Genomic DNA, 25,163 nt, shown 5'->3' on the forward strand with positions numbered 1-25,163 from the left:
AATAGCATAGTTATTATCACTGTACTGCCCATATCTTCTGATGCTACTAATTGGAAAACTTGCCTGGATCATGGCTTCGCTTTAACCTCCCCCATTTTTTTCATGCTAGTGGCCACCATAAAGCAGTATTATAGTATTTTCTCTATTAAACCACATACATTGATTTATTTGCATATTGGTCGGTTGATAGTTTTCACACCTTGATCTCTCTCAAGACACCACGAGGAATACGGTGCACTGAATTGTGAAAACGCTCTCAGAATTTCATGTGCGTTCCTGCAGGACAGGTTATGTTTGAGTCAAACTCCAGGAATTATGTTTAGACGTGCTGAATGTTACAGGAAAATATTTGTATAGACATGGGAATTGTATAAAAATTAAGAAAAAAATCCATGATTTTGGTAGATCTAGGGTTGTCCAAGTGAGTCCAGAATCTTTATTGTTTCTCCTTGTGACTCCTAGTTACTGTTTTGAAAGTAACTTAAAATGTTAAAGGTTGAGAAGCCTAAATATAAAATTCAGATAACATTTGATAAATCAACTGCATTTATATATTTAGATGAAAGCGTGAGAGCAGAAATGTGGATATATAAATTCTTTTGTTATGTAATGATGCTGTTTCAAATGCAGTAGTTATATAGCATTAAGTTAAATAGGAATATTATGGGAACACGATTACAAATGAAAGTTGTGTCCTTGAAGGCAGTCTTTATGAGTAGGCCAAATTGTACTACATTTATTCTAAATATAGCACCTGAGAGGACATTTTAAATTGTAGGACTATATAATGGAAGATTGTTGTATGTTTTTGTTATTTAAACAGCTGTTTGCTTGTTTGAGTTGCACTATTATACCAGCTTTCTTTACTTGCAAAAGGGACTGGGTTGTCAAATACAGCAGAATTATTTTACTCTATGGAAATGTTTTATCAAGTTGGTGGCTGGAGTAAGAGTGACAAAGAAATAGTTGCAGCACCTAACCTCCACACCAGCTAATGAGCTTTGTTATGGACCATTTCATGTTGCAGATGTTTTAGTTCCGATACTAATATTAAGATGGAGTGTAAAGAAGTAGAATGTAAGGTTGTAGAATGGATTTGTGTGGCTCAAGATTGAGTCTAGTGGCAAGCTCCTGTGAACCCTGAAGTGACTACAAAGTCACATGGAACACATTTAAAATATGTGTGGCCTTCAGTAGAGTAATCCACTCCAGTTAATTCAAATATTGGTTTGGAAGTAAACATAGATAGAACTAAATACAAACACAACATGAAACCAAAATCAGTAAGAAAGACTTAGCACAACTATTTATATGCAATAAATTGTTTGAAAATATATCGAAATGTGTGTGGGAACAATTCTAAACATAAAAATTATTCTTTTATATGTAAATTAAAATTATTAAATATATGTTGCTATAATATTATGTGGCAGAATAAGTTCTGAAAGTGATTTGTTATTATTCAGTGGTCTAGCACTGAAGGAAGAACACAAATTATTAATTTTGGAAAAGAAAATGCTAAAGAAAACATTTGGACCTATAAAAGAAGAAGTAAATGAGCAATGTAGGACTATATGTGGTGGAGAATAATGTGATTTATGCAGGTCTCTTAGCATTCTCAGAATGGTGGCATTGAGGCTGTGATTTTATGGGCATGCAATTAAGATGGGAGAGAGAGAAGGAATGCATGCAACTTTTTTTATGGGAAAACTTTTAGGAGAATGACGAGACGGGAGGGTCGGATGTAGATAGAACTGGCTCAGGATCATGTTCAGTGCTGGGCTTTGGTGTTAATGGTGTTGAACCTTCAGGTTGTGTTACCAGTGTTTTGCATACGTAACATAACCTCTTAAAGGAAAAGTGGCTCCAATCGGAAGTATTACAAAGACAAGCCAAAAGAGTGGACTACAGTGAGTGTGAGTTTAAGTGCCAAAAATGCAAGTTATGATGATCTGCAAAATGGGGATTCTTCAAGTAGTCATGGTAAGTAAAGCACTTTATTTTACTGTAGGTCTCCAGAATCCAAAGTTCGGCGCTCCGCCCCACGATATTATCTGTCATGGCCCTCTGTGTTGCATATCTTATTATTGCAAATGTTATGACTGGTTTTCAGGGTTTTAATTTAGTAACCACAAATTTCGAACTTGTTATCAGGCGTTTGATGCAAAGTGATCAAAAATTGAAATCTGCTTATTCGCTCTAATCCTGCATATTTCCCGGTTTCGGGGAGAAGGTATATACAGTAAATGTAAATGGTCTACATGACCTTGTTGACACGTAGGCTATATCCACGCGTTATATTTTGTTCTTAAAAACACTTCACACATCAAGTTGGGAGGTATTTTGGATGACTTTATTGATGACTTAAATGAATTCTTGGAAAGTGTGAGGAATTAATTTGTACACTTCTCTTTTGATGTCCCCGCAAATAGTAATCACGGGGTAAGAGGTCAGGAAACCTCGAAGGCATTATTTCTTTTGAAATTATTCTGCCACTGAACGCATCAGATCCACACACCGCCGAGCTGTGATGTAAGTTGGACCGGAAAATCGTGTTTCGTTTATAAAAAACAGCAACATCTGAAATTCTACGCTGTTATCAACTTCTACATTTTTAACCCAGAGCGGTATTGCGCATGCTTGATCTATCAGTTGTATAATTATGGAATCAGCCCCCAATATTTCAGAGACTGTTTCTATCTCTGTTATCTGACACATTCCGTACTGTTACGGTTGACACTCAGGACGTATTTGCATTCAGTCTCCGTGCAGACTCCAGACCGTAAGAAGGTGTGAATATTTGGTAGGCCTCTGGTCTTACCTTTCCCCTCCGTGGAAATTTGCAAATGGTGGTTGTGGGGGTGGGGGTGCTGCTCTGGAGTGTCTCCTGCGATCCAAAATCTGGCCAATGTAGTCGGCCAGCAGGATACCGGACATTCTGCCCATACTGCGAGCTAGGACAGGTGGTACTACGCCATAAGGATTCTCGTTGTCTGTCAGACCGAGCTTGTCGAAGTCAACTGTAACAGGAAATTGGCCTATGCATGGAAGAAAACATATATATGCGTTCTTTGCACGAAATGCATAAAATTAATACACTTTTATATGGTCATGTCTCTCGTTCATAATCTTCATTTCCGATACTGAAGGAATTCTTATTCAATTTGATACAGAGGGCACCCTGCTTCGTATTCGGGAGGTCCCGGGTTAATATCTCAGCCTGGAGACCGACTATCCTGACTGTGATTTTCGTGGTTTTTCTCAGTCCCTCCAGACAAATACCGGGATAGTATCTTAAATTAGGTCACGTATATGGCTTAGAGCAGGGACCAGTGTTCTCTGAACACGGTAATAAACCTACATGTTTCCTAAAAGGCGTAAAAATGCCTAACTGGCCGATGAACTATTGGCGTCATAAGCAGGACTCCATGGAGTTAGTTCTGTTTTATACAATATTATCTATTTACAAACACGTGACGCGGCTACCAGGATTAATTTCTGCAACCGATTTTTGCGTTCACTTAATGACGGTGAAGTTGTCCGTCATTTTATTCTCATGAAGCTTGGTTTAATTTGCACGGACAGGTTTTCTCCCAAACAGTACGTACCACGAAGATCCTCTTTATCGCGTAATTTCAATCTAAACGGTATGTAGGATGTGTACTTGAACATGGACCGTTTTAAGCAAATCTTATAAGATAGGTTGTTGGAAGTAGCGATGCTTGAACCGTGTCGGGGAAATCTAGTGGCACGTCATACAGTTTCTGTCGGAATCCAGAAAGTGACAGTTGCGTTTTTCCTTGTCAGTGGACGCACTGTACATGTAGGTTATACCCTCACAAATGACGGTGATTATCTCACCATTTTTCATGCTGAGGTCTCTACGTAGTGAACAGAATGGCGATATTACGTAACAGTTCACTTTGAAAAATGAGTGATTACATTCCTAGCCACACAACTATTCAGTTTGAATGGAATACACTAACACTTCATTGTTTTAATAAGGGGTTCATATCCTTTGTGGGTTGTCGTCGATAATGTACCTTCTGGTTTCGTAAAAGGATAGGAATTTCTTGAGTAGGTGGGCGACTGTTAACTTTTGAAGGACTCTGCTCCATGTTCTTCAGAATTTCAGACATTCAGCTATGGTCACATACTTGTAAATGGCAAACTGATGGACATGTTTGACAAGAAGCCATCTGGTGGGTAGCGCACGAAAGGCAGGGACAGCGACGGTGTGATGACCATGGCGGTGCCTGGTGGTAGGGCGAGGCGCCCGTCGTTGGTGATCCAAAGTATTCGCTTCTGTCTGGAGTGAGGCTTATCATCTGAGCCGCTTGCAGGAACCAGAGCTGCAGCCAGAAGAGCGGTTAGCCATGCTGTGTGTGCCCGGAACTCCATGGCGCCAGTTTCCTGCAGCAGTTAGGAAGAACATCGATTTCAGAAAGTCATCTCTTGTATGGACTGTTTACATTGAGAACGCAAATCTTGTACTAAACGGTTACGACTGTCGCTGAGCAGATTGAGAAGCGTCCAGTCGTAATCCGTGGATCTCAGACCTTTTGGGATTTGTGACGTACAAAGTGACAATTGGGAAGGATTTTCATCTTAAGTTCCCTCTGCCACTTATCATTCTAATCCCCGTTGCCCTCTTCCAATACTCATCTAAGTCGTCCCTGATGTGTGCGATAGGCCGAACTAGTCTGCACGTTTTCACCTCAGTTCTTACATGAGGCTTCATGTTTCGCCCATTTCTTGGCTATATTCAGTAAATGTGTATCAGTTCACTTGGTGCGTTTAATTTGAGGAGCAGGTATTCATTTGAACACTACTTCGCCAAGACCATTTCAAATACATCAAGCTTTAACATTTGTCAAATATGGCAAAATGTTGAAGGCTTATCAACCTCCTCAGCTTCCATTGTACCGTACGTGTAACATTCTAAGTGTGTTCCGTCGACGTTTGGAAATTTTATCGATGTCAATTTTAAAAAGAGGTGAACTGATGTTGTACCAAATGGCTCAAGAGGAAAGAGAGTTTGACAGATAATAGGGCAATTAATTTGTGATCTCTAATTCTCGCGGGAACCCCGAAACTCTTCCGAGGGCACCAAGGCACCGCGGACATGTGGTTGGCGATCCCTGGTTACCGCCTTATGAAACCTTTGCTTAAAATACCTGTGTAACAGTAAATAACTTTAATTTTTACATGTGGCTGTATCCTAGTGGCCATCTGTACGTTCATTACTATGCACGGATGGAAAAGCAAGGGACATTTACAGCACAGTTAATGATTGCTGTAGCAGAGCTTGACGGTGTGGTATATGAGACGAGGATGAACCCTTCTTCCGTTTAGCACAAACTTAGTAGCGTAACATGATTTATTACAATGTAACTAACTCCATGGAACAGAAGGTTCATTACCTTATTCACAAGAGCTCACCAGAGGACCACATCCTCAGTCAGTTAAAAACCTGACACCCGACTTCGCCAAGATCCATTTTATCCTCCCATTTACGTCTAGGTCTCCCAAGTTTTGTTCTGCAATCAGCTTTTCCGGCTAAAATGTCGCCCTCATGTGTGTCACGCGCCTCACCCATTGTTTCCTCCACTAATATTTGAAGAAGAGATCATTGAAGTTTCTCACTATGTAATTTTTTTATTCCTCCTTTAGGTTCAGATATTCTGATCAATATCAGGAGAGGAACAGAATAGACCAGAAAATAAGTAATATTGATAAGTAAAATGGAATGAAACATAAAATAAATAAAACAAAATATTAGAAGGAAATGAAATAACAGGATGAATAGATTCATGTATCGGATTCCATGGATTTTCGACTTTAACATGTAAGAAGAAATGGTTGTTGTAGAGGTTATCTGCATTGGACAAAGCTCTGTATACTTCCACATTCTGTTCTTGAAAATAATCAAGACAAGTGATTTTGCACTACACAGTGATGCATTCGATTGTTTAAAACAATAAAAACGAGAGATTTTGCGCTACTTTCTTGAGAACACATTCTCGAGAATGAAAACCGTATATACGAGGTGCGATCGGAAAGTTTCAAGACTGCGCCTATAGAAACCCGTACACTTATCTCAGGTATTAAATTCATCCATCACCCTCGAAGTAGTTTCCCTGGGAGTGAACACAACGATCCCAGCGCCGCTGTCAAGCCTGGAAGCATCCCTGGAAATCTTTCTTTGTCAGCCTGTCAAGCACCATCTGCGATTCTGCCTGAATCTCTTCTATCGTCTCAAATCTCCTTGCCTTTAGCCGAATTTTCATCTTTGGGAAGAGGAAGAAGTCACACGGAGCTAAATCCGGCGAATAAGGAGGGTGCGGGATGACGGCCATGGTGTTTGAGGCCAAAAACTGCCGAACTTTGAGGGCGGTGTGCGCTGGCGCGTTGTCATGATGCAGCAGCCAGTTGTGGTTGCGCCACTTTGACGGCCGCTTCCGTCTCACATCTTCACGCAACCGCCTCAGGACCCCACAGTAAAATTCAGCATTGACCGTCTGACCTGCAGGAAGAAACTCCCTATGGACGATCCCCTCCTGGTCGAAAAAACAGATCAGCATTGACTTCACATTGCTCTTGACCTGTCTTGCCTTCTTCGGTCGTGGTGACGATGGGCTCTTCCACTGTGAAGATTGCTGCTTCGTTTCCGGATCGTACCCGTAAACTCAGCTTTCATCACTTGTGATAACCTTAGAAAGGAAGTTGGGGTCGGTTCTAGCAAGATCTTTGAGCTCCTGACAAACGAGAAGTCGATTCTGCTTCTGGTCCTCAGACAGGATGCGTCGCATGTGGAGTTCTTCCTTTAGAATCAGCTGACAGGTCCCATAGCCTATCCCAACAATGTCGCACAAGTCGTTGATGGTACGACGTCGATCTTCGTGAATGGCCTGCCGAATCTTTGTAACATTTTCGGGCGTTGTGCTCGAAGATGGTCGTCCAGAACGCTCGTCATCATCGACAGAGGTTCGGCCATTTTTAAAACGTGAATGCCACACAAAAGTTTGTGCACGACCCATTGCGGACTCCCCAAATGCTTGCTTTAGCATTTCATAGGTTCCCGTAGCCGTTTTGGCGAGTCTTTGGCAAAATTTGATGCACACGCCATTCCGAAATCGCAGGAGGGTCGGTGTAATGCACTACCAAAACGCCCGTAACTAAGAAACAAATGCTAATTCGATGATGCCGGCTGGCACACTGATTCACTATGAATGTAGGCCGCACCCCCTAGCGGCAGAAGCTCGTACTACATCCGGTTCGCCCTCTATTGACACAGTCTTGAAACTTTCCGATCGCACCTCGTATGTTACCGGCAATGTATGAAATCCGGCAATGTACAGAATGCCTAAAGTCAGTAGGCAAAGTATGAAATAAATAGTAATATTAATGTTGTTTGGTTGTGTAAATTAAAATTAATCAAAGTCGATTGGGCAAGTTATCAAGATGGAGGTTGTGCAAGACAATCGCGAAAACACCAAGCTACTGAATTTGAACATAACAAAATTTTGAGCATTAAAAAAAGATTTATATTAAGTTTTGCAAATATAAAAGATAAAATAAAACTGTATAAATCGTATTATAGAAACTTTTTGTTATAAATAATGTTAAGCATTTTATAAAATTCCTAGGTATTCTATAAATACTTAGGCAAAGTATAAAATAAACTGTTAGTTTCATACATTGCCTAAAAGTTCTAGGCATTTTATAAAATACCTGGGCATTCCACAGAATGCCTGAATTTCATACTTTGCCTACAGACTTCAGGCATTCTACACATTGCCGGATTTCATAGTTTGCCGGTAACATATACACGAAACCATGCAAGTTAAGATATACCTTTGCCTAAGTAACACATTCATTCACTTGTCCTTGTATGGCCCAGAGATCTGCGTTGTTAAGTGAATACCATTTTCATGCAGCTAAATAAACATTTTACCTGTCATCGTCAATGCAACGGCAAAAACACTGTACGTTTAGCACAGTCAACACTTCCCAAGTTCATCTCAAGTGAAGAAATAACATTATGAACACCACGTCTAGCGACTGAACACACCGCCTAAGAAAGTCGACTAGTGCCGAACAATTTCATTGTACTTTCCTGGATGCTACCTCACGATAAAGTTTTAATTGAGGCTGTGCTCATGAACCAAAACGCACACGCAACATAACTTTTGCGAACGCCTTGGTACGGCGTTTATTTATATACGCGTGCTCTGTGTTGCAGTTTCAAGAGGTTCAAGGTTCGGATGCAGTTCTTTTTCTATGAAAGTGTGAAGTGAAATTTTATGTGAGAGTAGCAACAAAACTGGCAAACACGTCTCGGTAGCGACGCCACTGTAGCCCAAAATCATTAGCATAAAAATGACCAACATAAACGTCAAAAATTCGGTTCATTGGCCCGTTCTGTCACCATTAAATTATTCTTTGGTCGGTCCCTCCTTTTATTGATCTTCCAAAATTAAGTTTTCATCATGAATCATAACTCAACTCTGGGATAAGATTTTCTTCAGTTAATTTATTCTGCAATCTGAATTTTTGTATATAATTCCGAGTGTAACTCCTGAAGAACACGTTTTTAACAACATAGGTCCTTCTTTTCATCATTTTGTATCACTCCCCAAACTTATCATCTGTTGTAGTGTAAAGTATCGTAGGTAAGACAGGAGAATGGTCCGGCGTTGTGAGGCATCGTCATTCTGTGCATAGATGAACTTTCTTTTAAGAAATTGAAAGTTTCGTCTGCCAAGTTTCCTCTCTGTAAAAACTCTAACGGTCGAATACTTTTCTAGCTAGCTAATAGACTGTGCACAGCTTTCTATCCGGTAGATTTCGTTCTAGCTTCCAAGTGTATGTCCCTGGCTCACCTTCTGTACAGTGCAGTGTTCTGCAACCGGTGTGCCGCATAAAGTTTACTGGTGTGCCGCGAATTTTTATGAGAAATTGTATAATCGTACTTCATAGTTAGAAAAAAAGGCAATATCTTGTAATTTATAATTAGAATTCGTAGCACACAAACACACAGTTTCGTCATTGATAGTTTTATCCAACATGTGACGTGTTTTAGTTTCATATGCCTGCATTATTTTCGGGCAAGGTAAATACATAGATACATATTTGTGGCCATATTTAGTTTCGTACCCCTTTTCCGTAAGGCGAAATTTTATGGCGTTCCATCATGTGTCTTTGACAGATCAGGGTGTGTCGCGGGTGAAAAAAGTTTGTGGAACTATTATTAGCCTAGTATTGTTAAATCCGAAGATGGCTTCAGGCAGTGTGTTCTCTGTGTCGCAAGAAACATTTTACAAGATTTGTAGGAGGTGTAAAGTAGCCAGAATTTACAAAACAACAGAATGAAAGCAATATTTCGTATTCCGTGAAAGGTTAACGAATGACAGTCTTGCCTGGTCTTGAAGTTCCGCTGTTGATTGAATTCAGTAAGGGTCTTCCGTGCTCGGTAAATGAGTGGATCAATCATCGACTCACTAACTAACTAAATCCCTGGTAGCAGCAAGTCCATCACCGACATCAAAGCCTGCCACCGGCCACAATCCTCACAGCCCACTTCCCTAAGATCCATCTTGATATTATCCTCCCATCCCCTTCTTGGTCTGCACAGTGGGATCGTTTTCCAGAAGGATTCCCCACTAAAACTCTGTTTGCACTCATTGCCTCCCCATGCGTGCTACATGTCCAGCCTCCTATATTTCACTATCCTCTCTGTGCTAGGAGACCTGTACAATTCACGCAGCTCCTCATTAAGCAATATTCTAAACTCCCAACTTATTTCATCCACCCTAGGTCAAAATATCTTCGTTGTTTTCAAACACTTGTAATCTACGTTCTTTCTTCGAGGTTAGAGACAATATTTCACAACCATACAAGACAAAGGGCAATTTTTTTACATCCCAATCTTCAGTGTTTTAGATAGAAAATAATATGACAAGTTTTTGAATTAAATAAAAACAAGCGTTCCCCGAGTGCATTCTACTCTTAATTTCATCATGGATCTAATTTAATTTGTTAGTTGTTCCCAGCTACATAAATTTTGAAAAATTTCCAATCGACGTGTTACTCATTATGTTTCGCCTTTGTTATTGATGATCATCCCGTATTACACCCATGTATTTAATTTTGTCTATATTTACTTCTAGGCCTATTTCTTTGCTAGCCTGTAGGGGAGTTTCTGCATTCTTGGTCATAGTACCCCCCCTCCAAAAATTGACATCATTAGCATAAGCAAGTACCTGGTGCAAACTATTCAATTCAAAAGCTTCCTGATTCTCTCTGACCTTCTTGATTATATATTCTAGAGCAAAATTAGAAAGTATTGGAGATCAATCATACCCTTGTTTTAGGCCACTGTATACTGGGAATGGATCCCACAGAAGGTTACCTATACGAACTCTACTAGATATCCCATCCATACACATCTTAATTAACCTAACAAATTTCTTTTGTATTCCGGACTAAATCAAAATGCCACACAGTACCTCTTTTCTGATCCATATGCCTTCCTAAAGTTTGCAAATAATTGTTGTATTGACCCATTATACTATCACTTTTTCTCTAATATTTGTCGAATGCAAAAGATCTGATCAATAGTTGACCTGTTACGGCGTAATCCACATTTATAGTCCCCGATACTTTTGTTCACAAACGGCGTTAACCGTGCCAGAAGAATATTTGATAAAAGTTTCTATGACTGTGACAAAAGAGAGATACCTCGGAAATTACAGAACTCAGTTTTGTCACCTGTCTTATGGATAGGGACAATTGTTTCTTTCCGCTGTTGTGGTGGTACTTCCTGGTTCCAAATCGAGACTATAAGCTTGTGTATCTCTGAGAGCAGTGCATGAGTTAATGACGTAGAAGAATAAATTGTGTATAGGCAATGACTGAGAAGGAGACAGTCGTAGCTCATTTTGAACGTCCCATTTTGGCACTGGCCTAAGCATACTGATAAAAGAAAAACACAGAAACTTTAAGATTCCAGTAACCAATTCGAGATTTAATTCGTCCTGGGTTAGCCGTGCTGAATTTGTGCTTAGGTGACAATAACATACGTTCGTAAGATCACTTGCTTTACGTTTTCGTATTTCTATTTGGGATTATAAATGTCACAAAAATAATTATTTGTAGGATGTAACTTCAGAGTTTCGCACTGTCGTCATTATTTAAATTAACTTAAAGCAATATTACGTCGAGTTGAATAAGTTGTGTTTATGGTTTATCGCCATACCAAACTCCATGTGTCAAGCTCCAGTGGTTCCTTATTAACGCTCTCAAAATCTAAGTCTAAAATTTTTTCTCGCAGCCATCATGCAAAAAGTACCTATCATATTTGCAGCAGAACCTCCACTGCTGCTGTTTTATCAGCTAGCTTTCGGTCAGCAGAAACATGAGGTCCTCTCAAGGATACTGGGATGAATCCAACGTGACATTTTTGTAATAGCTACTTCTAAAACTTTATTTAAATCTTTAGTGATACACGGAGACACTGACATGCGACTGGTCTTGACCACGAATTGACCAGTAATGACGTCAACAGTTTATAGCATGGGTGAGGTGGGAACCAAAACACCTCCACTGAAATTCTCACCAGGCTCAGCAGCCAGTCCATTGTTCTTTGAAACATTCAAGTTTTTTTTAAACTAACTTCCTTCAAAACGTCTGGCTACATATTTTTAAAAGATTCATTACTGCACATTATTTCAGGATTCCATATTAAGTGGGTGCTAGTGTCGCTTCCACCTCACAAATTCGGGCGTCCGCCATGTAGAATTGTAGGAAATTATAAAGTCTACGCCCTTCAGTGACACAGCGATCTTATCAAGTTTCGTGAAAATTGTTCACCTATTTCACAAGCTGGGACTGGAGACACACAGACAGTATGGTGATCACATAGCTTAATTTCTTTCTTTAGGAAAGGAAAGAAGGCTAAAAGCAACATGTAATAGTGACGAGTCGTGTTACTGCTTCCCTGCATTGCGTTGTTTCAAGTTATGCCACGCCTGGCATTGGAAAATATTTGGGTTATAAAGTGCGATGCTGTCTTTAATTCGCAATTCGTAACCGGCGCAGGTAACGGAAGTGCTTCGCCCAATACCAACAAGGACCTGTCTTCCTGATGTGCGATAGCCCAGACCCGTGCTGCTGTCCTCCATAACGGAACGGAATCTCCCGGTGACCAGCATTAAAAAGTTGCAACACTTGCCCGCAGCGCCTCCTGCTTAAAAATTCATGTTTTGTTTCGTTTTGTTTTCAGTCGACTACGTGACCTGGTTATTTAATTCGATATATACTGTATTGTCGTTTCGTTATAAATCTTATGTGTTGAATTGGTTCATTACACTGTGGTCGACTACAGTTCAATCAAAACACGTAACTAGGCGATTCAAAGTCAGTATCCTCTTGATACAGTGGCTCGTAAATGCAGTACATTTTAATGTCGCTTGCTTTACAAGCGACAGGTTGCCCGTACATTAATATACATCGAGTGTTTACATGTTATGCACGAAGTAAGGGCCTGAAATATTTTGTGTCTTTTTATGTATCCTTCGTCTCTAAAATTTCTCTGCAGATCATGATTACCTTTATTAAATATTTACATTCTGCAATAAAAGTTGTACTGGTAATTAAATTTTGGTTCTTTTATGTTTAATTAATGACTTATAACCCCAACTTTAAGTGCAATTAAAATCAGACTCGTTTTCTAAAGGAATGGTCCATTATTAAAAAAAAATGGTTGAACGTTTTGATTGGTGAATATATTTAACTGAATATTTTGAATAATAATTCCCGACTCTGAAGTGTGATCTTCTTTGCAACAATAAACTTGTGTCTGCAATAAATGCACTTCAAATGTCTGGTGAAGTGTGCAGCATACCCAATAAAACGTTTGTAAAAAGTTCGAGGCTCCCAACCTATAAGAATGACTAAGAATGCGGTTTAGTAAACAACAAATAATTACCAGTGAACTTTAATGATATCTGTGATGTGATTTTTCTATGAAATTGCGTGTTTGTAATTTAATATGGCCTTTCTATGTCAATTTGTATGTATTATAGATAGACCTTTAATCCCCCCCTAAGAAAACTTTATAGCCGCGTGGGACCGCGGTTACTACTTTGGGAAACGCTGATCTGGGTAACAAATGTTATATAGACTGTTTAAAAATAAAATAATATGTAACATTAGAGGGAAGATTAATCCCCTACATAAAGATTCTTATCTGAGGCATAGGAGAGTTCATTACATCGAATCATCGTTTTGCACAACGGTAATGCTACGGACGAATATTTTATGGGAGATTACACCTAGTGTCTTACTAAGATTTTTCATTACATCAAACGGAAATTCTGTTTGCTTATTTCAGTTGAGAGTTTACCACGTTTCCAGTGCGTGAATTACGTAAACACTATAGTGTTAAATATACTGAGACTACTCACATTTTTATAGATAAATTCATTGCTCAAGTATGTTGATAATATATATGAAAGGAAATATTCTGCTTCACTGATAATAGAATTAAATGAAAATCTGTAAGAAATTAAAGAGGCAGAGTAGACGTTTTATTTAGAGAAATTTAAATTTGGCCGTTTACTTGTAAAACTTTCCGGGAGATATCAGAATTTATAGTTTGAGTTTAGGACAATATTTCTCAGCCGATGTAAGATGAAAATAATAGAGATAATACGCCGAAAGCTATAAGACCAAATAATACAAAAGGTTAGAGTATCAGACAACTAATTCTAACACCCAAAGACTCGACACCGCTAATATTCCGCAATTTTACGTACACAATCCTTTCATCCTCACAACCTATCATATATATTAATGTTATCGGCCGTTTCGAATCATGTTAATCTTAGTAGATGAGCATGGAAAGGGTTAAGGTAAATGGTTGTTTGCTTCGCGCCCAGCCCCCCTGATCTGTAGTACGACCGTTCTTACGTTGTCCGCAGCCATTTCATGTGTTTGCGGGCCATGATCGTTGTCCAAACCGGAGTGAGAGACAGGCCCTTGATGATTTACCGTTCTTAACACTTGAAGTGCCACAGTCGCCCCAAGTCATATAGCAAGAGTGGGCAGGAACAAGTCAAAGAAACTGAATAGTTTCCAAACGCGTTCATTGCGAATTTACACACTTATTGGCCACGATGTTAATTTATTAACGATACGAATCCATTTCTGAAGCTGCAGTTTTATCGTTGTAGACCTCATCATATTGTATAAGGAAGCATTATGTGTGAGGACGTGGAGGTAAAACTCCATGCACTCTTAATCTTGATACGAAAACTTTATGCTTCAGCCCCTTTATTGTCAGGGAAACAGCGTCTATTCCCAATTGGATAAGGAACTGGATGGGTCCCAAAGCTGGCCTGGACTTGACGAAGTGAAAAATTCCTGACCTTGCCGGAAATTGAAACTCAGTCATCTAGCCCTTCGCCAGTTACTTACTGACTGATATATGTTAATTATATTAATTGACTAGCACGTCTTAGAAATAAATTTACGCGACAGTTTTAAGTGTAAACTACCCCCGCTGCCCGCAGTATAATAAAAATAACTTTAAATCTGTTGATTAATTTCGGAGAAGAAATTTGCGAAAAGACAGGCACACACGTCCTCTCGATTGTGTGTTCATTTTATGCGTTCTGTGCGTGGAGGTGATAACCTCAAAGGTCTAAAGAGCACTGTTAACGTTTCTGGTGCTGCAGCTGGGTTAGAGATGTTGTACTCACCGCCTGGCTTTACATGACTCGCTGAACACCTTTACCATTCCGACGTCTGTGAAGGACTGTAGTGCGGAATACAGAAATTCAACATGACTGAGTAGCTGTTAAAACATTACCGGCCGCTCAAGAATGGTATGCACTTAATGGCTTTATTTGCAGTTAACAGCCTGTAAATATTGAAGCAGAAGAGTGAAAAAAGAAATTCGCCAAGAGAAATATAGACATTTGGTAGAAACGCAGATATAAAGAATCCAGCTTGCAGCTTAACCGCCGAATTGCGTCTCTATACTTCATAGGTTCCCTATTCGTTTCTTAACCTCAATACTGGATAATCTGACAGTAAATTGTCGGCGTGCGCTGAATTAATCATAGTAAATATTATGATAGTACCGTAACACAGAACACGGACGTCCCGTTTCAAACCATGACTCATCATTGCTATTTTTTAATATAAGATGAAGTACCTGACATCCTTTATTAAAATAAAGCAAGAAACACACAGTATAGTGTAAGCGTTTCAACATTGTATCTTATTGGAAAAACTTCAGACATTTCCGAGGAACCTAGTGATCAGACTAATCACTTTTCTCTGTGATTATTAACTTTACAGCAGTATATATTCTGCAGTCAGTGAACGTAAACACTACAAAATTACGCATAATCCCAACGAAAGTGTTTTGAAAATGTGTACTTGAAAGGCGTCTCCACGTTTCTTATTAAATCAAATGAATAAAACATCACTATTTCAAGAAAACAGTTATTCAGAGGCCGGCGTTTCAAATTATTATAAAGTGCAAAGAAATTTACATACGACCAGTTTGGTTCTCAGTGTGCTGTGACAAAATTTGTTAGTTAAAGAGCGAAGAGCTTATTATAGATGGGCGTAAGCTAGGAACAAGGTTTTAATATATTGTCAGTTTGGCGCTTAACGGAACACGGTAACAGAATTTCTTTGAGAAGGACGAGAAGGGAACAAAGCTAAATGTTATCTATTGTTGTGAGATCGCTCACATAAGAGAACTTTGAGTGAGGGGTTCCAAAACAGGTGATGAGATTATTCGGAGCTGAGACAACTGGATTGCAGGTGCTGAGGAAAACTGCACACTGAAGAGCTTAATAATTTGTGTTCATCACCAAATATTATTAGGGTCGCCAATTTAAGGAGGATGAGATGGGAGGGGCATGTAACATGCATGGTGAAGGTTTAAAAAATGCATACAACGTTTTGGTCGGGAAACCTGAGGACGGAAGCATATCTAGCTTCTGAAACGTAGCGTTGTTTTTAAAACCCAGGCGATGGACAAAGTCCAAGAATTTTGTAATCTCGAGTGTAACACACCATTGTCACTGATCAAAATGAATCTTAGGAAAATAAGGCTGAAGGGTGTGGATTGGAATCATCTGGCTGCAAGATAGGGACAGGTGTCAGGCTCTTGTGAACTCGATCTTACGAATGTCTTGATTAGGTGAGCCACTGCTTGGGCTCCATGGAGTTAGATAGATGGTTTGTTAAAGAATTAGGAGAACAGTACAAATTACGCGACTTTCTTCATATCCGTCATTACATCGATAAATGTTTCAAATAAAAGTTTTACAAAGATATTGGGTCTGCGAACAAAATTTCTTTTGCGATGAGCCGTTTGAACAGTTTTTAAGCAGATGAATGAAGTTGATCATTGAGATCGCAAAGTATTAGACTGATACGAACCCAAATGAAAGCCAGAAACCTTTCAGATCTTTGTGTATGTCTCTATTTTTCACCAAGTAACTTTTAAGCCAATTGTCGCAATCTATTTAAAATTTGTACAAAAATATGCCATTCGAGGAATATTCTCACATTTATAAATTTTCATTGTCCAGTCTGTTTTCTCTCCCCTCCCTCATATGCCTTCATGGAGTGCCATTTAAATACAATTTTACCTTCGTTGTGTTGCAGTTAATGTTACAACTGCCCTCAGCAACAGTGTAATACCAAACTTCGCTCCCGAGTGATTAGTAATTCTACTTTGTATTCAGACGGTTATGAATTAAAATGTTGATCCGTGCACCGGTTTTTCATGATTTTTTCTTACTTTCTTCAGTCGAATGTCGGGATAGTACCTTAAATTAGTCCACGGTTTTTTTCCTTACATACGCTTTCCAATTCATTATTAATTAATTGTATTATTCGATGTTGAAAAGCCTGAGTTACCGGCCGCAGTGGCCACGCTGTCTGAGGCATGCACCTCGTGCGTCTGGCCGCTGGGACCGTGGGTTCGAGTCCCACTCAAGGCATGGATGTTTGACGGCGTCTTTCTGTGTTTGTGTAGGTAGAGGCCTTGCGATGGGCTGATGACTCATCGAAGGAGTTCTACCATTGTCCAAACAGATCAAAATGAATAAATAAAAACCTCGACACCTACGGGTAAAAGAGAAAGGGAAAACGCCTGAGTTAATGAAAACGTCGTTAAATAAAAAACAAACATATACATGGAATTAGATTAGATTTTGCTTAAAAGCACGGGGAACTGTCTGCTACAAGTACAGTTCTCGTTCTTCCGTATTAGTTGTGACGTCGTTGACGACAAAAATATCGATATTAAATCACTCCGACAGTTCATTACACAAACTGTTATGTGACACCTGTAGACAACAGTTATTATACTGCGTAATCAATAGGTGATTGATCCTCTGTTAGCCTACAGTTACAGTTGGCTGTTACACGACGCACAAATTGTTCCTGTTTTCTTGGTGTGACAATTAATGACCTGTAAACACTGTCTAATTGGCGAATGCAAATTTATGCGAAATATTTTACTTGTCACAAGTTCAAATGATACACATCCATGTACCTTTATTTACATGCTAAGGAGCTGAAAACTTATGCAAAGCATGACACGAAATTTAGAAGTAATTTTGTTTAACTATTATTTATCGCCTTCTATTTCTAACACGGAAGTACGTATTACTTTGTGTAGTGAATGATTGATGACGGTCAATGTCTTTCTGTAATGACACATTAGTCAATAAGGCGTGAATGATGCATACAAAATTTATTTTAGTCGGAAAGCCTGAAGGAAGGCCCAATAATGAAATGTATTTTAAATCTGGGATATGAGAATGTGGATTGGATTCATCTGGCTCGGAATAACGATCAGTGACAGGTTTCTGTGAAAGATTTTGCATTCGGATTCCATAAAAGGCTGGAAATTTGTTGGTTAGCTGTGCGACTGTCAGCTACTCTGCTACATATATGTGTAGTTAAAGGGACTTTCAGTCAACTTTGTATGAACGTCATGCTATTAGGGGCCTCCCCAACTCTGCAGTCAGTGTTCTCCATTTTATCAACATGGTGACTGCGGTGAATTTCTGGGTGACGTAGATTCCGGGTGCTTTATTTGCTTGTGGTAATAGATATTTGGAAAACATAGACCAACAGCGATATAATTATCTTCCTGTAGAATACGAAACAACATGGCATTCGCTTAAATTTATTTGGTTTTCGGTTCTGTGACAATAACTGATGAACCGTTTCAGCTGTTCATGTTAAATTATGCATGGAAGTGGATCATAACGTTCTTTTGAAAAGTCGCGTGAGCAGTACAATAGACTCCCGATTATCTGGGAGCGGATTAAACGGAGTATATCTGGTTTAATTTAAAATTAAAAATTAATTTAGAAAATTTGTTTTAAACTTAAGAACGTTTAAATATAAAGGATTAAATACAACAGTGACTTATTATGTAATGTATTAACATAAGTCAGATGTTGCTAAAACCTCAAGTTTACGACAATATAACGTATTGCTTTCATTTTAATGATATAATTTTTATGTACTGTATTACATTTCATATAAAATTCTTTATGTTATTAGTAAATATTTAAAAATGTAAGTAGTGTACGTCTGAAAATAATCTTATGTATTTCTTATATTGTAATGTTTTCTGTAGTTTTTGAGGTTTATCCGGGGTTTCGATTATCCGAGAAAATGTATTTCCCAACCAATCCGAATAAACGGGAGTCTACTGTATTTATGTTCAACAATTACAAGCATTTAGAAGGTTCGAAATTTGAGCTTTTATCTGACCAACTGGCCTATAACGTAGTCCAAATTTACAATAGTGGAAATGATGCGCAGAAATTGTTCACGAAATGGTATAATTATTAGACTGTCATAATTTTTATAGTGCCACCACATATCGAAATATTTACAGAATCGTATGTGTTATAAGTTATTTCCGCGACATCTCGTTCGGTGTCCCATGTGACATATCAAATGGCTTTGGCGACACAAAAAATGTTCATTCTTGTCAACTTTGACTGGCCGTATTACGCTAGTTAAAACTAATACGAAAGACGACATAATCCTTAGCGTACCGCATTATAACCGCTACCTCTCCTTCTACCAAGAGTACTTATGTGCTTTCAAGTCTCTTGCAATGCCGAGAGCAAAATATAATGCAGATGTTTTTCCGTATTCCTCTTCCAGACCCATAGACTAAAGCTGAGAGGATGAGACGATTTGTGAATTGTCGTATATTCTATACTGAACACTATATTAAAACTCTCATAAATTATAATCTCGAAACTAGACTCAATTATCCCTCGAATTTCGGCATTCGGAACGAGATCTCGAAGACACAGTAAACCAAAATGACGCGAGTTAACAGTTTCGTAGAACCAAGTTCATACTTTGAAAACTGAAACATTTAGACGTATGGTCAGGGCATTGAACTGTCACTGTAAATGTACTTTTTAAAGTTTGTAGCAGTAGTACATCGTTCACAGTTGAATATTCGGACCACATTTTGGGACTTTGGTTCCTGTTATTATAACTACGAGCAAAAAATATGACCCGTGGGTTAATACCCATGATTTATACAGGAAGTTTTAGGGCACCATTTAATGGAGTGTGTTTGTTAGTGTTAACAGATTGTAATAGGTGACCTATAGACTTCTGAGGAACAGATGTTCCAATCAAAGAAGTTACCAAATCTGCATACCGATAGACCTGTTTGTCATTGCAACATCTCACTTTTTGGAAGTTACTACTGTATCACATTGCGCTGTACTCACAAAGGTGCGCCAGGTTAGTAGTACGCATTCCTGCATTAAGTGGCGCTAGTGTTGCTCCCACCTCGCTAATTAATTTTTCCAGCCGGAATACTGATAAATATCTTACAAGACAATACTTCATTAGTGTCGTCGGAATTATTTCCAAAGGCATTATTTGCCTTTCAAATTCCCGACAGGTTCAGATGTTTAAAGGTGAACCCATAAAATCATATGCAGCATGATTAGCTGCCTTATGACACCAGACTAGAATTATCGACATGCATGTGTATAGCATAAGCTTTAGGAAGCAGTAAGGAGCCAAAACAGACCTTCAATATTATAAATTCTCAAGCCATGCATTAAACCATTAGTTCTCCTGGTTTGGATGTACTGTATTTGGTAATTAAAAACTGTCCCTCACGATTCGAGACTTTTCAAATAGAAGTTGGGACCAATCAAGTTGCTGTGAAAATATTTTAACTGCTTTCTATAAACAAATGACAGTACTAATGAATTCTTCTTGGGCTACCAGCCGTGTCAGGTGGTTGAATGGAGAAAACACCCAACGTTTCGAGAACCTTCCTCGTCCTCGTCCTCAGGGTACTGTTCAGTACGAGAGATTTGTGTTTTCTCCATTAACCACCGGACACGACTGGTACCCCGAGAAGAATTCTTTATACTTAGTCGCCGTGAAAGCTTCAGATCATGCAAGTGCCAGTACTCACCGCTGTGATAACCTCAATCCTAAATGCCAGTATAGTAGGCGTTACAAACTAAGTTACTATTTTCCATTCATATCCTATATGAAATGTAATTGTGTGAGCACTATAATTTTCAAAATATCTTTGCAGACAATAAAATGTTTCTCTATTAAAACAAGTTCCGGTATTTCCATACGACTGTGCATATTTAGTTATTTCATGAGTTATTTAACAGTGCTGTAATATTAAAGACCATTTGAGGAAAGATAATTTTACGTACTTAGGCCAATCTGTAAGTAATTAAGTCGTCGTGGCCTGTTTCAAGGTTGTTTTATTGCTTTCGCCTGGGGAGACTGAAGAAAACCACGAATAATCTCAGTATAGCCAGTACCCTGGATTAGACTCATAGTCCTGATTTCAAGGATGTTGTCCCTGAGGCCGTCTGTTGAGTTATATTATGTCTCTAAAGCGAGTTTTTGTTTGACGATATTTAAGGTTTGAGATTCTCGCGGCAGTCTATATCAACTTTGGACTTCTAGGTCGTTTCTGGTTGTAGGTGTTACAAACATTTCGGAGGAACTTGTCGCTTATATTTTTAGGGCTGAAATGTAGACTTGTATGCAGTTTTCAACGTTTCTATGCATCTTCATCTCTGAAGATGAAGGTGATACGTTCCTCCGAAACATTTGTAACACCTACAAGACTGCACGTCACCACGTCTGGATTATAGATACTGTATCAGCTTCCGATCTCTTGAATGGTCAAGAATTAGCCTTGAAGAGTGTAATGGGGCAAAGGCCCTTTCGCGACAAATATAATTACTAAAAGGGTAAATTGCTGATAATTGTTTAACTGCTGCTGTAGTTAGTTACTTCGTTCGTGCCGTTAGGTGAAAGCACCTACCAATTTAGTGTCTTCGCTGAATGTGAGGCCATCGTCCTTACCCTCTTGATGTTCATATTACGTTTTTCTTTCACGCAACTTCTGAAATATTCTCTCCTGCATAATTACCACTTCGAAACACAGTTTACTGCACTAAAATAGTTGTATTGTTTCAAAGGTAAAATCAGGAGCCTAAAGTAAATTAAATTCCCGGAAACAAGAATATAATAAAATATATTACGTTTGTATATCAGTTGTTATGATGATCTTTATCCATTGTCTCTTGTACCACGACCATGGTGTAAGCAGGCTTATTATAATTAAACAACATATTGGAAAAGAATATTCTGCAATCTCTTCAGAACATCCAAAAAAAGACAACAAAGATACGCACTCAGAACATGTTAGAGCTTGCTAAAAGGAAACTTGAAAAAGTTCGTCAAAAAGGAAAGTGGTTGCAGAAATTGGCATTGATGAATGAGAACTGCGAATATGCCTTCAAGCTGGAAGTGGTGTTACGCCTTTGGGTCGATAAAAAACAGTTTTTAACAAAACACAGGAATCACAATTAGCAGAACATTACAATGACGTGGATGGCAGATTTCAGTAATTAATTCTGCGAACTCTATGAAAATTGGGTCACGAAACATGTGTTATATATTCTTCTGATAAATCAAGACGAAGGGAAGAAAAGGATTAGTCATTTAGATTTCTTAAGACACGTAATCTCTCCTTGGGATTTCTACATCAGCGAGAGGGTGATGGGATTCAGCTGCTTTAAGCCAAGTACTTCCAAACGCGTACCGAGTTGTACCAAAAGTATAAATTCCCTTCAAGTCATACTTTCGATATGGATGAAAGTGGTCTCTTAACTGTTGAAAACGAGGTTCCAAAAGTTGCCACTACGACGAGAAAGAAAGTCGTTGGAAAAGTATCGCCTGAAGAAATACGTGAATTTGTGTGCAATTTTTGCAACTGAATAAGCATTTTATTTGTAATGTTTAGCTTACTCAGAAATGATTTTTTATCGTTTATTTGTAATTATTCCTTTCTTGTGATTTCATTTTAACATTGTTCTGACCAGTGGCAGGAGAGAAAATCGCGAGGCCCTGGATGAGATTGATTGATGAGGCCCCTTAACAATAAAACACATGTAAGGAATTTTAGGTGATTTGAATTAATATAATCTGAACTATTTGGAAATTACATCTCTAGAACTGACTCACCAAGTTCATGTAGGTCTTCTGTAGACTCTCCACTTTCATTTTTATCTACATCTTTTCTCCTTACACTTGCATCGTCATGTCGTTTCAATTTTAGAAGTGACCCACGTAATTCTAGATTCTTACACTCTAACTCAGCTTTTCTTTTTGTTTTACAGGCAATGTATTAAAGTTTTCTTCTAAATCAGGATCCCGTTTTTCACCCGAAGTTGCACAAATAAAGTGCACAACTCTGTACACTAAACAATATTGTTGCTTTCACAACTCATAAACGACTGACGTGCCTTCTCCGCCCGTTTCTTGGACACTCGAAAATTTCAAAGTATTTAAATTAAAACACCATCATCTTTAGAAAAATAAGTCTAATACGCGCAGAAGGTACATAAAACCCAAATAATTAACATCAATCTCTAAGTACGTCATTGTTTATGACTGATGCAAGCCGCCAACAGTTGCCACTTATCCAGGAACATGAAGAGGAGTGATAATGTTACCTAACAGTACACATTCCAAAGTCAAAAGAAATATTTTATGGAAAGCATTTGAAACACAGTCGTTTAATTTCCATATGTTTTTATCTAAAATATTCTCAGTTCCCTTCTTCATTGTTGTCGGTCTCGGAGTTAAGACAACGTTAATCTTTGATACGAATTGAACAGTTAGTTACGAAGACAGTAATCATGCCTTGAATTTTATTTATTTATTTAGTGTTCTGTCTGACGAGAGGTCTATATGAACAGGATCCTTCCATCCTTTTCTCGGACTGGGACCTGTTCATATACGTTCTTGGCAGATGATCCAGAAGTGGTTTGCCATTGCCTTCTTCTGTGTGTGAATGGAGTAATTGTTGGGAAGCCCCCGGAGGAAAACTCCGTGTTGCCTAGACCACGGCCTTGCCCAACACAAGTTATAAATTCGGGCACCGCCGGGAATCGAACCCGAGACCCCAGGATTACAAGGCCAGCGTTCTAACCGCTAGACCACCGTGGGTATATGCTATGTGAAAATAATGTTTGATTTTCCTCTAAGAGATGTCAGAAGAATCATGTCAGACCTTAAGTGCGGACATCTATCACTAACTAACTAACTAGATGGCTTACCGAACCCGAAGGTTCATCACCGAATTAACCAAAGCCCTCCACCGGACCCTGTCCTGGGCCAACAAAATCCAGTTTCCTTCAACTCCTATCTCGGATAGATCCCGCCTGAGATTATCCTCCCATCTACGTCTAGGTCTCCCCAGCGGTCTCTTCCCTTCAGGTTTCCCAACCAGTACCCGGTGCACACCTCTTGTCCCATCCATGCGCGCTACATGTCCCGCCCATCTCACTCTTCTCGACTTAATCACCCTCACAATACTGGGGGAGCAGTACAGATTTTTAAGCTCGTCATTGTGCAGTTTTCTCCACGCCCCATCGTCTTCCCTCTTAGGCCCAAATATCCTCCTCAACACCCGATTCTCAAACACCTGCAATCTGTGTTCCTCCCTCTGAGTGAGAGACCATGTTTCGCACCCATACAAAACAACAGGCAAGATTATTGTTTTGTATACTTTAATTTTCAGGTTCTTAGAAATCAGACGGGAAGACAAAATATTTTGGACTGAGAAGTAGCAAGCATTTCCGGAATTTAGTCTCCTCCTAACTTCCTCACAAGTATCATTTTGATTTGTTATTGTTGTTCCCAAATATTTGAACTTTGTAACCCTTTCAAAGGATTTATTAGCTACCCTAAGATAATTTTGCCCGCCTGTCTTCTGATGACGAGATACTAACATGTACTTAGTTTTTTCTGAATTTACTTCCAGCCCCACTTGTCTACCAGCCTCTAGTAAAACTTCTGCGTTCCTCTTTATTGTATTTATATCGTCCCCCAATAAATTAACATCATCAGCATATGCCAATAGCTGATGTGTCCCGTTCAATTGCAAACCCTCCTGCCTACCTTGGACCTTCCTGATGGCGTATTCTAGCGCAAAGTTAAAGAGCAAGGGAGACAAAGCATCTCCTTGTTTTAGACCGTTCTTGATGAGGAATGTCTCAGATACATATTTACCTACTCGAATTTTGCTGCAGGTTTCATTTAAGCACATTTTTATTAGACCCACTAGCTTCTTTGGTATACCAAATTCAATAAGAATATTATATAGCACTTCTCTCTTCACAGAGTCATAGGCTTTTTTGAAATCTATAAATAACTGATGTACAGTCCCACCGAACTCCCATTTTTTCTCTAGTATCTGACGAATGCAAAAGATCTGATCAATCGTTGATCTGTTTCGTCTGAACCCACACTGATGATCCCCAATAGTTTCATTCGCATATGGGGTTAATCTTGCCAAAAGAATGTTGGATAGAATTTTGTATGAGGTTGATAGCAGCGATATTCCTCGGTAATTACCACACTCAGTCTTGTCCCCCTTCTTATAAATAGGAATAATTATGGATTCCTTCCATTGATGTGGCATCTCTTCCTTATCCCAAATTAACTGAATAAGCTTATGGATCCTCATATGCAACCCTTTGCCACCTGCTTTAATTAATTCGGCCGGAATCTGATCAATT

General features: G+C 39.0%; 1 protein-coding gene across 5 annotated transcripts in view; it reads right to left on the minus strand.

Moving 5' to 3' along the window:
* The window catches only part of LOC110837475 (uncharacterized), a 72,403-nt gene that overhangs the window by 10,459 nt on the left and 36,781 nt on the right, over nt 1–25,163 (minus strand). For 3 of the 5 annotated variants that reach the window (XM_087343629.1, XM_087343630.1, XM_087343628.1), the window contains 2 exons: nt 4,158–4,413; nt 2,822–3,020 (listed from right to left, as the gene is read on the minus strand). In XM_087343629.1, coding sequence (XP_087199755.1) covers nt 2,822–3,020; nt 4,158–4,401 — 443 coding nt within the window. In that variant the 5' untranslated portion in view covers nt 4,402–4,413. Of the gene's footprint in view, nt 1–2,821; nt 3,021–4,157; nt 4,414–7,957; nt 8,072–14,765; nt 14,828–25,163 lie in introns of those variants that run through there. The other 2 variants (XM_022079637.2, XM_087343631.1) reach the window with 2 other exon arrangements.

Source organism: Zootermopsis nevadensis, unplaced genomic scaffold (genome assembly GCF_977971745.1).
Source record: "Zootermopsis nevadensis isolate Lab colony 2312 unplaced genomic scaffold, Znev_1.0 Znev_ptg000006l, whole genome shotgun sequence".
Taxonomy (NCBI): domain Eukaryota; kingdom Metazoa; phylum Arthropoda; class Insecta; order Blattodea; family Termopsidae; genus Zootermopsis; species Zootermopsis nevadensis.